Genomic DNA, 12,462 nt, shown 5'->3' with positions numbered 1-12,462 from the left:
CTCCTGAGCGGGGGGTGGGGGGAATCCCTGGGGGGGTGTTGGGCTCTGATCGTTATTTACAATAAACGGTTTGTCCCCAAATCCTGCCTCCAACTTTGTTATTCGCTGGGGGGGTGACGCGGGGGCAGAATCCAGCGGGGCTCAGAGACGGGGTGGCAGGGACCCCACCGGGGGGGTGACGCGGGGGCAGAATCCAGCGGGGCTCAGAGACGGGGGGGCAGGGACCCCGCCGGGGCGGTCACGCGGGGGCAGAATGCAGCGGGGTTCAGAGATGGGGGTGCAGGGACCCCGCCGGGGGGGGTCACGCGGGGGCAGAATCCAGCGGGGCTCAGAGACGGGGGGGCAGGGACCCTGCCGGGGGGTGACCCGGGAGCAGAATCCAGCGGGGCTCAGAGACGGGGGGGCAGGGACCCCGCCGGGGGGGTGACCCGCGGGCAGAATCCAGCGGGGCTCAGAGACGGGGGGGCAGGGACCCCGCCGGGGGGTGACCCGCGGGCAGAATCCAGCGGGGCTCAGAGACGGGGGGAAAGGGACCCCGCCGGGGGGTGACCCGCGGGCAGAATCCAGCGGGGCTCAGAGACGGGGGGAAAGGGACCCCGCCGGGGGGTGACGCGGGGGCAGAATCCAGCGGGGCTCAGAGACGGGGGGCAGGGACCCCGCCGGGGGGGGTGACGCGGGGGCAGAATCCAGCGGGGCTCAGAGACGGGGGGGCAGGGACCCCGCCGGGGGGGTGACGCGGGGGCAGAATCCAGCGGGGCTCAGAGACGGGGGGGCAGGGACCCCGCCGGGGGGGGTGACGCGGGGGCAGAATCCAGCGGGGCTCAGAGACGGGGGGGCAGGGACCCCGCCGGGGGGGGTGACGCGGGGGCAGAATCCAGCGGGGCTCAGAGACGGGGGGGCAGGGACCCCGCCGGGGGGGTGACGCGGGGGCAGAATCCAGCGGGGCTCAGAGACGGGGGGGCAGGGACCCCGCCGGGGGGGTGACGCGGGGGCAGAATCCAGCGGGGCTCAGAGACGGGGGGCAGGGACCCCGCCGGGGGGGGTGACGCGGGGGCAGAATCCAGCGGGGCTCAGAGACGGGGGGGCAGGGACCCCACCGGGGGGGTGACGCGGGGGCAGAATCCAGCGGGGCTCAGAGACGGGGGGGCAGGGACCCCGCCGGGGGGGGGTGATGCGGGGGCAGAATCCAGCGGGGCTCAGAGACGGGGGGGCAGGGACCCCGCCGGGGGGGTGACGCGGGGGCAGAATCCAGCGGGGCTCAGAGACGGGGGGGCAGGGACCCCGCCGGGGGGGTGACGCGGGGGCAGAATCCAGCGGGGCTCAGAGACGGGGGGGCAGGGACCCCGCCGGGGGGGTGACGCGGGGGCAGAATCCAGCGGGGCTCAGAGACGGGGGTGCAGGGACCCCGCCGGGGGGGTGACGCGGGGGCAGAATCCAGCGGGGCTCAGAGACGGGGGGGCAGGGACCCCGCCGGGGGGGTGACGCGGGGGCAGAATCCAGCGGGGCTCAGAGACGGGGGTGCAGGGACCCCGCCGGGGGGGTGACGCGGGGGCAGAATCCAGCGGGGCTCAGAGACGGGGGTGCAGGGACCCCGCCGGGGGGGGTCACGCGGGGGCAGAATCCAGCGGGGCTCAGAGACGGGGGGGCAGGGACCCCGCCGGGGGGGGTCACGCGGGGGCAGAATCCAGCGGGGCTCAGAGACGGGGGGATCCCCCAGCGGGGGGCGGGGCGGGGTCTCCCCAGCACAACGGGGTGGAGCCGAGATGGGGACCGGCCGGCGGCCGCAGCTGCTGGGGGCGGGGTCTCCTAGGGAAGGGGGCGGGGCCTCCCATGAGGGGCGGGGCGAGGCAGCGGCGCCGCGGCGGGAGCCAGGTTGATCCAGCCCGTCACGCGCAGGCCGGGCCGGAAGTGACGTAGGGAGACCGGCCCGAGGGCGGGCAGCACCAGCGGGGGCGCCGGGAAGAGCCGTCAAAGGCCCGGGCCGAGGCCAGGCATGGCCGGAAGTGACGTGAGACAAAACGAGTGAGCCGCGGTGGGGGCACGAGGGTCCAGGGGGGCTAGAGGGGGACAGGAGGGGCGGGGCCTGCGCTGGAAGCGCGGCTACAGCGGGGGCGGGGCCGGGGGCTGGAGGTCGGGCGGGGCTACAGGAGGGGGCGGGGCTAAAGCCGGGGCAGGGTGGGGCGGGGCTAGAGGAGGGGTGGGGTTACATGAGGGGGCGGGGCTAGAGGAGGGGCGGGTTAGATGAGGGGGCGGGGCTAAAGCCGGGGCAGGGGGCGGGGCTAAGGCGGGGGCAGAGCGGAGGGGCGGGGCCGTTGGCAGTTGGGCAGGGCTAAAGGAGGGACACCGCAGGGCAGTGGGGCTGGAGATGGGGCAGAGGCGGGGCTAGGGAGGGGGCAGGACAGAGGGGGACCCGGGGGGCCTGGAGGTGGGGGAGACACTCTGGGCGCCCCCCCACTAACCCCCCTCTCTGTCTCCTCCGCAGGCAGGCGGTGGGGGGCATCACGCCGGCCCCCCCGGTTCAGGACCCCTGCACCCCCCTGCGCCTGGCCGCAGCGGCCGCCTGGCAGGTGATGCGGGCGCGGCAGGTGCGCGACTTCCCGCGGGTGCTGGGGCTGCTGGAGGCCGTGGGGCAGGCGGCCCCTGACGTCGTCTTCTTCCGCCACTACGCCCGGCTGCGCCTGGGCCTGCAGGCTGCGGTAAGGGGGGGGCAGCCCCCGCACTACCCAACCTCCCCCCCCAGCTCCGGCCCGCTAGCCCAGCATGCTCTGCTCCCCGCAGGTGATCATGGGGATGCTGCAGGAGGAGCAGCCGGACGGGAAGATCTACGATGCCGTGGACACCTACTTCCCTGAGGGCGAGCACCAGCGCCACCCTCTGGCCGTGAGTCCTGCCCTGTGGCGGGGGAGGGTTCCCTGGGCACCACGTGGCACTCGAGGGAGCTGTGCTGCAGAGAGCGAGGCGGGGCAGTGGGTCTCCTCCCACAGTCAGTTCTGGCACTAGGGGGCGCTGTGCTGCAGAGAGCGAGGCGGGGCGGGAGCTCAGCAGGGGGCACTCTCCCCCAGCAGTCAGTGCTGGCACTAGGGGGCGCTGTGCTGCAGAGAGCGAGGCTGGGCGGGGGCTCAGCAGGGGGCACTCTCCCCCCACAGTCAGTGCTGGCACTAGGGGGCGCTGTGCTGCAGAGAGCGAGGCGGGGCGAGGGCTCAGCAGGGGGCACTCTCCCCACACAGTCAGTGCTGGTGCTAAGGGGCGCTGTGCTGCAGAGAGCCAGGTGGGGCGGTGGGTCAATAGGGGGTGCTCTCCCCCCACAGTCAGTGCTGGCACTAGGGGGCGCTGTGCTGCAGAGAGCGAGGCGGGGCGGTGGGTCAATAGGGGGCGCTCTCCCCCCACACTCAGTGCTGGCAATAGGGGGCGATGTGCTGCAGAGAGCGAGGCGGGGCGGTGGGTCAATAGGGGGTGCTCTCCCCCCACAGTCAGTGCTGGCACTAGGGGGTGCTGTGCTGCAGGGAGTGAGGCAGGGCAGTGGGTCAATAGGGGGCGCTCTCCCCTCACAGTCAGTGCTGGCACTAGGGGGTGCTGTGCTGCAGGGAGCTGGCGGAGGCTGGTTCTCATGCCGCGCTACACCCTAGAGGTGGCTGCATTTCAGGAGCTGGTTGGCCCCAGGGGCTCATGTCCTGCTGCCCCCTCTCCAGACTGCCCGGGACCTGCGCCTGGTGGGAGAAGCCCAGGAGACCTTCCGGGAGCTGGTGCTAGGGCTGCTGAGCGACCGGCAGCGTCGGGAGACCTACGTGGAGGTGAGCAGGGCTGGGGTGTGGCCTGCAGGGGGGCTGGTTGGGACAGGGGCGCAAGGGCCCTGGAGGATACAGGGGGTGGGGAATTGGGGTGTGTTGGGTGCGCAGGTGAGGCTGGTGGGCTGTACTGGGGTGCAGGAGTTTGGGGGGCACAGAGTTTGGGGGTTGTGCCAGGGGTGCAGGAAGTTGGGAAGGGTTGTGCCAGGGGTGCAGGAAGTTGGGGGGGATTGTGCCAGGGGATGGGAATACAGGGAGCCAGGGGGCTATGTCAAGGGGTTGGGGGCACACAGAGCTGGGGGACTGTGTCGAGGGCACACAGGGTTGGGGGGACCTGTGGGAGTCACAGGGGGGCATGGGGCTGTGCTGTATGCCTCATGGGGGGCACAGAGTGCTGGGGGGGGCTGTGCCAGGGGCCCGTGCCAGGGGCCCACATGAGGGCCCAGGAGCTGACATCTGCACTCTCATGGCAGGAGCAGCTGGCGGCCGAATACGGGGAGCCCTTCCTGGATGGACTGGAGGGGCTGCTGTACGAGTATCTGGAGCGCCTGGAGAGCACCCTGCCCCCGCCCCAGCTCCAGCAGGTATGGGGAGGGAATGTGGGGAGGGGGAAGGAAGTGGAGGGGGGGGTCAGTTCTGGATCACGTGCTCTAATCCCCACCTCCCCCCCCCCAGCTGCAGGAGACTGCCTGGAGCGAGTGCCCCCTGGCTGGGCCCCCCCAGCACACCCCGGAGCTCAGCGTCCTGGCACAGTACCTCACGGACATGGGCCACCACCAGCACGGAGGTAGGTGGGGCATTGGGGGGGCAGAGCAGGTGGGTGAGAGCGCCTGGGGGTGGGGCAGGTGGCTGGCTGGCAGCATGTTGTGGGGCAGGGCACATGGGTGGGTGGGAGCGTTTGGGGGGTGGGACTGACATGGAGTGGCAGGTCTCATCCCAGGCTCCACCTACCTCCCCTCTCTCCCCCAGGCTCACCCACCTTGCCACTGGTAACCAGCACGCCCTCCCTGCCCCAGCCAGTGCCCGGGACGCTGGGGTCCCGCCGGAGGCAGAGCCAGGAGGGGGCGGTGCCCGCGCAGGAAGAGTGAGTCTGTCTCCCGCCACTCCCTGTCCCCTCCTGTCTCCCCCCCACTCACCCCCCTCCTCTCCCCCTCAGGATGCCCCCTGACCTTGGCCTGCACTGCCAACAACCCAGAGAACAGGACCTGGGTACGTACCGGCCGTTCGGAGAGCGGGTACCTAGGGGTCCGGGTCAGGTCCCCAATGCAGGTACCGGGACAGAGGAATCCCGGGTCCGGGGTGGTGGATGTTGTCATTCCCTGGCCTTTTCCCCCTGCCCCCATAGGAGCAGGGGCCAGTTGTGAACCCAGGAGTCCGGGTGTGCGTCCCCTCCCTCACCCCCATGCCAGGAGGAACTGGGAGCCTGGGTGTCTCTCTTTCCCAGGGCTGAATCCTGGGGGAGGGGAGCACATGTCCCCATCCCCACGCACCCTTATGAGGCAGAGGATGGGGTGAACCCAGGTGTCCAGGGCCACCCGTGTAACCCCCCCGCCTTCCTCCAGACATGACCGGGGACATCGTGTGGGAGTCAGAAGAGGAGGAGAGCTGCAGCCCCCGCAGGAAGGTGAGTGACTTTGAGGGGGCAGGAGGCACTGCCTGGGCTAAGGCTGCGGGGTAGAGCGGATTGGGTGGACCGGGGGCTCAAGAGGAGGGGTTGGAGCTCAGGAGGCCAGGCTCGCAGGCTGAGGTTCAGGGGTCACTCGGGGGGCAGGCTCTCAGGCTGAGGTTCAGGAGTCATTCGGGGGGCAGGCTCCCAGGCTGAAGTTCAGGGGTCACTCGGGGCTTCAGTGGTCACTCATGGAGTTCAGGGGTCACTCGAGGTCCAGGCTCTCAGACTGGGCTTCAGGGGTCACTCGGGTTCAGGGGTCACTTGAGGGGCTAGGCTCTCAGGCTGGGGTTCAGCAGTCAGGGGTTCAGGGGTCACTCGGGGAGCCAGGCTCTGAGGTTGTGACCCTGTAACTCACTCCCCACCCCCATCACCCGCAGGCCAGCTACCAGCGCACGCGGCACAACACCCTGATCCCCACCTTCGGCGACCACCTGGACCCCCCCGGCGGGTGAGTGATCCTCTGTGTGCCCCAGGGGCGAGGGGCACCCCTATACCTCCCCCTCACCCACTCTCCCTCTCTCTCTGCAGGTGCCCTGGCTGCTGCGCTCCCGGGACCCTGCCCCTGCCCCACAGCACAGACACGCCAGCCTCCGGAAGGTGCCCCACAAATCTTTTATTGGTGACACCAAATAAACACAGCACATGATTCAGCCCAGTCTCCCCCTCTCGGTCTCCATCTGGGGGGTGCCCCATAGCCCCCCTTTGGCAGAGTAAGGGGAGATGACCCCGGGGGATGGATCCCCTGGAGGAGGCAGGGAGGGAATTGGGGGTCCCATCTGCCACCCTCAATGGCAGGAGCTGCTCCGGGGAATGGAATGATTGGGGAAAAATTGGGGATCCCTGCCAGTGGATGTGCTGGGGGATGAGCCGGGGGATCCCCGCTGCTGGATGAGCCGGGGGATGGGCTGGGGGATCCCCGCTGCTGGATGAGCCGGGGGATGGGCTGGGGGATCCCCGCCGCTGGATGAGCTGGGGGCCTCTACTCCCCTGCCCCGAATGGGGGGGGGCCCTGCGGGGTGACACGGATGAAGGTGGTTCGGCGGCTCAGCTCCTTCAGCTTCGCGGCACCCACGTAGGTGCAAGTGGAGCGGAGCCCGCCCAGCACGTCCCGCAGCGTGTGCTCCACGGCGCCCCGGAACGGCACCTCCACCGCCCGGCCCTCCGATGCCCTGTGGGGAGAGCGTGAGAGCCCCATGGCGCCCCCTGGGGGACAGCCCAGCCCACCCTGAACAGCACCTCCACTGCCCAGCCCTCTGACGCCCTGCGGGGAGAGCCCCACAGCGCCCCCTGGGGGAGAGCCTGGCCCTCCGATGCCCTGTGGGGAGAGCGTGAGAGCCCCATGGCGCCCCCTGGGGGATAGCCCAGCCCACCCTGAACAGCACCTCCACTTCCCAGCCCTCTGACGCCCTGCGGGGAGAGCCCCACGGCGACCCCTGGGGGAGAGCCCGGCCCTCCGATGCCCTGCGGAGAGAGCATGAGAGCCCCACAGTGCCCCCTGGGGGAGAGCCCAGCCCACCCTGAACAGCATCTCCACTGCCCGGCCCTCCGACGCCCTCCGGGGAGAGTGTGAGAGCCCCACGGCGCCCCCCAGGGAGAGCCCGGCCCACCCTGAACGGCACCTCCACCGCCCGGCCCTCTCTGCGAGGAATGAGTGGGAGCACCCCTGGAGAGAGCCCATCCCCACCCCACCGTGCCCCGAACAGCACCTCCATCACCTGCCCCCACAGTGCCCCCTGCAGGGCCAGGCCAGTACCTGTACTCTGCCACTCCCCCGGCATGTTTCTTCATGGCCACCTCGGAGCTCATCCCATAGAAGAGTTTGTATTTCTTGCCCCCCCTTTCAATCAGCTCCCCCCCCGACTCCGTGTGTCCCGCCAGCATCCCTCCTAACATGACGAAGTCTGCGCCAGCGCCTGCAACCACAAAAGGGGGGACCAGTGAGGCAATGGCACCCCCCCTCGCTCAACCCAAGGCAGAGGGGGGCTGCACTTACCAAACGCCTTAGCCACGTCCCCCGGGCAACTGCAGCCCCCGTCCTAGGGGAGAGAGGCAGAGAGCAATCACAAGGGGAAACTGAGGCACTCCCCTGCCTGGACCAGCCATGGAACCCAGGAGTCCTGCCTCCCTGCTCTAACCACTGGACCCTCCCCTCCCAGAGCCTGATAGAACCCAGAAGCCCTGCCTCCCCGCTCCCTGCTTTAACCACTGGACCCCACTCCCCTTCCCGGATAGAACCCAGCCATTCGGCGCTGCTCACCGAGATGATGTGCCCGTTGAGGCCGTGGGCTGCGTCGGCGCATTCCAGGACCGCACTCAGTTGGGGGTACCCCACCCCTGTCTTCTTCCGAGTGGTACAGACCGAACCTTGACACGGCAGGGACAGGCATCAGTGCCTGCCAGCGGGCAAGAGCACCCCACTAATGGGGATTCCTCCATCCTGCTGAGATGGTCCAGCCCCCCGGGGTGTGTACACCCTCCCATCCTGCTGAGATGGTCCAGCCCCCCAGGCTGTGTGTACCATCCCATCCTGCTGAGATGGTCCAGCCCCCCGGGGTGTACCCCCCCATCCTGCTGAGATGGTCCAGCCCCCCGGGGTGTGTAAACCCTCCCATCCTGCTGAGATGGTCCAGCCCCCTGGGGTGTGTACACCCTCCCATCCTGCTGAGATGGTCCAGCCCCCCGGGGTGTGTGTATCCCCCCATCCTGCTGAGATGGTCCAGCCCCCCGGGGGGTGTGTATCCTCCCATCCTGCTGAGATGGTCCAGCCCCCAGGGGGGTGTGTACCCCCCACATCCTGCTGAGATGGTCCAGCCCCCCGGGGTGTGTACACCCTCCCATCCTGCTGAGATGGTCCAGCCCCCTGGGGTGTGTGTATCCCCCCATCCCGCTGAGATGGTCCAGCCCCCCGGGGTGTGTGTACCCCCCACATCCTGCTGAGATGGTCCAGCCCCCCGGGGTGTGTGTACCCCCCACATCCTGCTGAGATGGTCCAGCCCCCCAGGGTGCGTGTACCCCCCCATCCTGCTGAGATGGTCCAGCCCCCCGGGGTGTGTGTGTATCCCCCCATTACACTGAGATGGCCCAGGCCCCCACCCACTGGGGTGTGTGTATGTGTGTCAGAGGAGGGAGTGGGGCGGATTGACCTGGGGATACGGCGGGGGAGTTTTGCTGGCACTATCTGCACAGTGTCGGGTGACCAGACAGCAAGTGTGAAAAATGGAGGCAGAGGGTGGGGGGTAATAGGAGCCTATCTAAAAAAAAGACCCCAAAATCAGGACTGTTCCTATAAAATCGGGACATCTGGTCACCCTATGTGATGGGATATCAGGGTGTGACTTCACTCGAGGATGATACCTGAGCCAGGAGGGGGATGGGGCCAGGTGACACCTTCTGCCGGGGGGGCTGGGTGAGACAGCTGGAGGGGGTCTCAGTTTGGAGCTGGCTAGGGAAATGGAGGGAGGCCGAGGTCCAAGCTCCCTGCCCCCCAATAGGGGCCTGACTGAGGGGGGTCCTGTTGTCGGTACCTACAAGCTCTGTTCTATGCTGTGTTCCTGCCGTTGAATAAACCTTCTGTGTTACAGGCTGGCTGGGAGTCACGGTGAATTGCAGGACGTGGGGGGTGCAGGGCCCTGTCTCCCCCACACTCCGTGACAGTATCTCCCCCGCCATCATGCTGAGATTGTCCAGCCCCCAGGGCTGTGTGTATCCCCCACAATCACACTGAGACGGTCCAGTCCCCCTGCGAGTATGTGCCCCCCCATCACGCTGAGATGGTCCAGTCCATCAGATTTTAGCCCCGCCCCCAGTCCAGTCACCTGGTCCGATGCCCACTTTGATGATGTCAGCGCCAGAGAGGATCAGCTCCTCCACCATCTCCCCCGTCACAACGTTCCCAGCCTGTGGGGAGAGCGGGGAGCCCTCAAGCCCCCACACGCCCCAGGGTGGGGGCAGTGGAACGTACCATCATGGGGGTGGGGAAGGCAGTACATGTCAGGGGTGGGGTGTGAGGGGTTGATGATGGGGGGGTTCATCCCCCCGTCAATCGCATCATGATATGTACCATGATGGTGGTACTGGTCGGGGGTGGGGACAGTGGTGTGATTGACAAGGGGTACATACCACGAGAATGGTACCAGCTGGAGCAGTATGTACTGCTATGTTGTGACTGAAGGGGATGTGGCGGTATGTACCAAAATGATGCAATTCACGGGGGAGAGGGCAGTATGTACCATGATGATGGTACTGCCAGGTTGGCTGGTACATACTATCACGGTGTGACTGATGGGGATAGGGTGGTACATACCACGATTGTATGAGTGGCAGGGGAGAAGGCGGTACATACCATGATGGTGGTACTGGCGGGGGTTGAGCAGTACATTCCATGATTGTATGACTGGCAGGGGTTGGGTGGTATGTTCCATGATTATGACTGGCGGGTGTGGGGACAGTACGTACCATGATTGTATGACTGATGGGGGTGGGGCGATGCGTACCATGATGGTGTGGTTGGGGAAGCGCTTGCGCACGTCCCGCGGGAACTGGACAAAGTGCTCTGAGTAGCCGTTGGCCACATCCAGGCAGATGTAGCGCACCTGGGGTAGGGCCTCCAGGATCTTCTCCAACTGCTCGAAGTCTGAGGGGCTGGTGCCTGAACTGGCTGCCACGTGCTGGGGAGAGACACTGGTGTTAGGACACTCCGAGACAGAGACCTCCAGAGGTAGGATCTGGGGAGGAGGGAGTTGGGATAGCTCCTTGGGGCAATACGGGGAGAGTGGAGTGGTCTGTGGGGCAGGGGAATCTCTGGGGCAGTGAGATTGTTTTCTGGGGGGAGGACATCCCCCTGAGGCAATAAGGAGGAAGTGGGGAGGTGAGGATGGCTCCCCATACGGCAGGAGTTGGGGGGAAGCCAGGGCTAGGATGGCTCCCAGGACAGCATCAGGGTTCATTCCCCTGGAGGTAGTTGGGGGTGTGGAGGGTGGGGCTGACCCCCCTCCACCCCATGCACCTGCAGGCAATCGGGCTCCTGGGCAGCAAACTCCTTCCACTCCTCCAGCTTGTAGTGCTTGTGGATTGCAGTGAAGAGTGAGAACTGAGGGAAGAGGAGGATATGGGTTGTGACACTGACACCCCATCATAATGGAATGATCCACCAAGAAAAAAGATTTCTCTCCCTCCCCCATTATAATGGAGTTGCCCACCAGGAACAGAGATATCCTTTCCCCCTCCCTCCCACCCATGTAAAGGAATAACCCACCAAGATGATATAATGGAAGGAGGAAAGAAAATTCTTCCCCCTGCTATAACGGAACAGCCCAAAATGATAGTCATGAACTCCCCTTCCTACAGTGGAAGATTCCAGGGGAGATCCTGATTGTTTACTGGCTGTGCACTTAATCAGGCAGTTTGCAATGCTGCTTCAGCAGGGGCCTGGAGGGGGCTGATTGGCTGAGCAGTTAATCAAGTATATTTCAATACCCATGCAGCCCTGAGGGAAGGGAATCCCTAATGCTGATTGGCTGAGAGGCTTATAAAGCTGCTACAGTCCTGTGGGGAGATCCCTGATGCTGAATGGCTAGAACAGTTAAGCACATGGTGTATGACCTGCGGGGAGGGGAATCCCCAGTGCTGATTGGCTGGGAGGAAGAACACATGGGGGTCTCCATTGCTGATCAGCTGAGGAATCGGTGATGCTGCTGCTGCTACAGGAGACGGCTGGGGGATCCCTGGTCCATGTACCTTGCAAAGGACTTTGGCCATCTCGAAGGTGCCCACAGTGTCCATGTTGGCAGCAATGATGGGGATACCACTATACGTCTGGTGCGAGTTGCGGAAAGTGAATGATCGGAGGAGATCCACCTATGCCAGAGAGGGAGAGAGATGCTAGCAGGGCTCCCAGAGGAGGAACCCCAGGGGGCACCATATCTGTCCCCAGACACTCAGGAATAGGCTGTGGGTCTCCCACCAGGCAGGCCTGGGGACTCCTAGGGAAGCAAGAGCCAGGCTGGGCGCTCACCTCGCTCCGGGATTTCAGGGTGCTGCGCTTGGGTCTCAGCAAGACGTCCTTGAAATCCAGCTTGATGTCATTATCGATGTGCGGCATGGTGAGGGAGGCAGAGACTGTGGCTCAGGATAGGCTGGGGAGACTCCTCCACAATCCCAGAGGCCCCCAGGGGACTCCACTCCAGCCCTGGCACCCTGCCCTCAGTGCCTTACTGGGACTGGGGCGTGGGGCTCAGCAACCAGGCATCTGTCATGAATCTGGTGCGGCGCTCTGAAGGAGAAAGGCAGAAGGGTGACTGGCTAAAAATAAGACAAGCCCCCAGATCTGATGGCCCCACCGGAGGTGATTCCCCGTAGGCCTCGGGCGCTGTGGGTCCTGGCTAAATGTGCTGGAGGACAAGTTGCCAGAGATCCTGGAGTGAGGTCACATCTAATGGTCCCACTTCTGGGTCCTTATCCCCACCTCAACCGCTGACCACACAGTGACTTCCAGCACCACTAACAACCGTTCTGCCTCGACGCCCGACCCTCCTGAGCCTCTGGCCCCACAGTGAGCTCCAGCTAGTTCACGCCTGCTGTCCCCCGCATCATCTCAGCCACCACTGAAACGCTGTGGCCTTCCACCTGTGACCTCTGACCCCACTGGAATGCCACCATGACCTCTGACCCCACCACCGCCTCCTTCCTGCAGCGCGAACTGTGACTCCCTCCCCGCCACCACGTGCACTCTGACCCCATCGTGACCTCTGACCCCAGCACCGTTGTCTCAGCCTGGCCCGGCCCATCCTGCCACTGGGGGCTGAGCCAGGGCGCTGACCCCACCCCCGGCAGGGCCGGCGCGACCCACACCAACCCGCTGTGCGGCGGGGCCCGGAACCCAGGCTGGCAACAGGGCATTCATTTTGTAGGGAGGCCACTTCCGGTGCGCCCCTCCCCCGCCACTTCCGGTGGCGGCTACGAGCGCAGCGGAGTGATAGAGGCTCAACCCCCAACGGTTCCCCCAGCGCC

The 12,462-nt window shown here is 66.4% G+C and overlaps 2 protein-coding genes across 5 annotated transcripts; one reads left to right on the top strand and one right to left on the bottom strand.

The window, feature by feature from the left end:
* Positions 1-1,858: 1,858 nt before the first annotated feature.
* Positions 1,859-6,104, top strand: TINF2 (TERF1 interacting nuclear factor 2). 4 transcript variants are annotated; one of them, XM_050918947.1, is made up of 11 exons: positions 1,862-2,022; positions 2,483-2,696; positions 2,779-2,880; positions 3,690-3,791; positions 4,259-4,369; positions 4,461-4,572; positions 4,755-4,869; positions 4,942-4,994; positions 5,348-5,409; positions 5,832-5,902; positions 5,983-6,104. In XM_050918947.1, the coding sequence occupies exons 1-11, from the start codon at positions 1,994-1,996 to the stop codon at positions 6,098-6,100; spliced, it is 1,089 nt and encodes a 362-aa protein (XP_050774904.1). In that variant the 5' UTR covers positions 1,862-1,993; the 3' UTR covers positions 6,101-6,104. The 4 variants fall into 4 exon arrangements, with proteins under 4 accessions (XP_050774905.1, XP_050774904.1, XP_050774908.1 ...); XM_050918948.1 differs by lacking the exon at positions 4,942-4,994 and having other exon boundaries at positions 1,859-2,022; XM_050918950.1 differs by lacking the exon at positions 5,832-5,902 and having other exon boundaries at positions 1,864-2,022.
* On the bottom strand, positions 6,048-11,980 carry GMPR2 (guanosine monophosphate reductase 2). The gene is given in 12 exon segments (XM_050918946.1): positions 6,048-6,178; positions 6,181-6,285; positions 6,288-6,459; positions 6,461-6,623; positions 7,208-7,367; positions 7,448-7,490; positions 7,712-7,818; positions 9,270-9,351; positions 9,948-10,121; positions 10,460-10,543; positions 11,191-11,310; positions 11,468-11,980. Coding segments are annotated over 12 exon segments (1,374 nt in total). The 5' UTR covers positions 11,555-11,980; the 3' UTR covers positions 6,048-6,101.
* Between the last annotated feature and the right edge of the window lie 482 nt (positions 11,981-12,462).

The sequence above is a fragment of the Gopherus flavomarginatus genome, chromosome 11, assembly GCF_025201925.1.
Source record: "Gopherus flavomarginatus isolate rGopFla2 chromosome 11, rGopFla2.mat.asm, whole genome shotgun sequence".
Taxonomy (NCBI): domain Eukaryota; kingdom Metazoa; phylum Chordata; order Testudines; family Testudinidae; genus Gopherus; species Gopherus flavomarginatus.
Note: the sequence above shows the minus strand (reverse complement) of the source record. Positions and strands in the feature narration are given on the sequence as shown.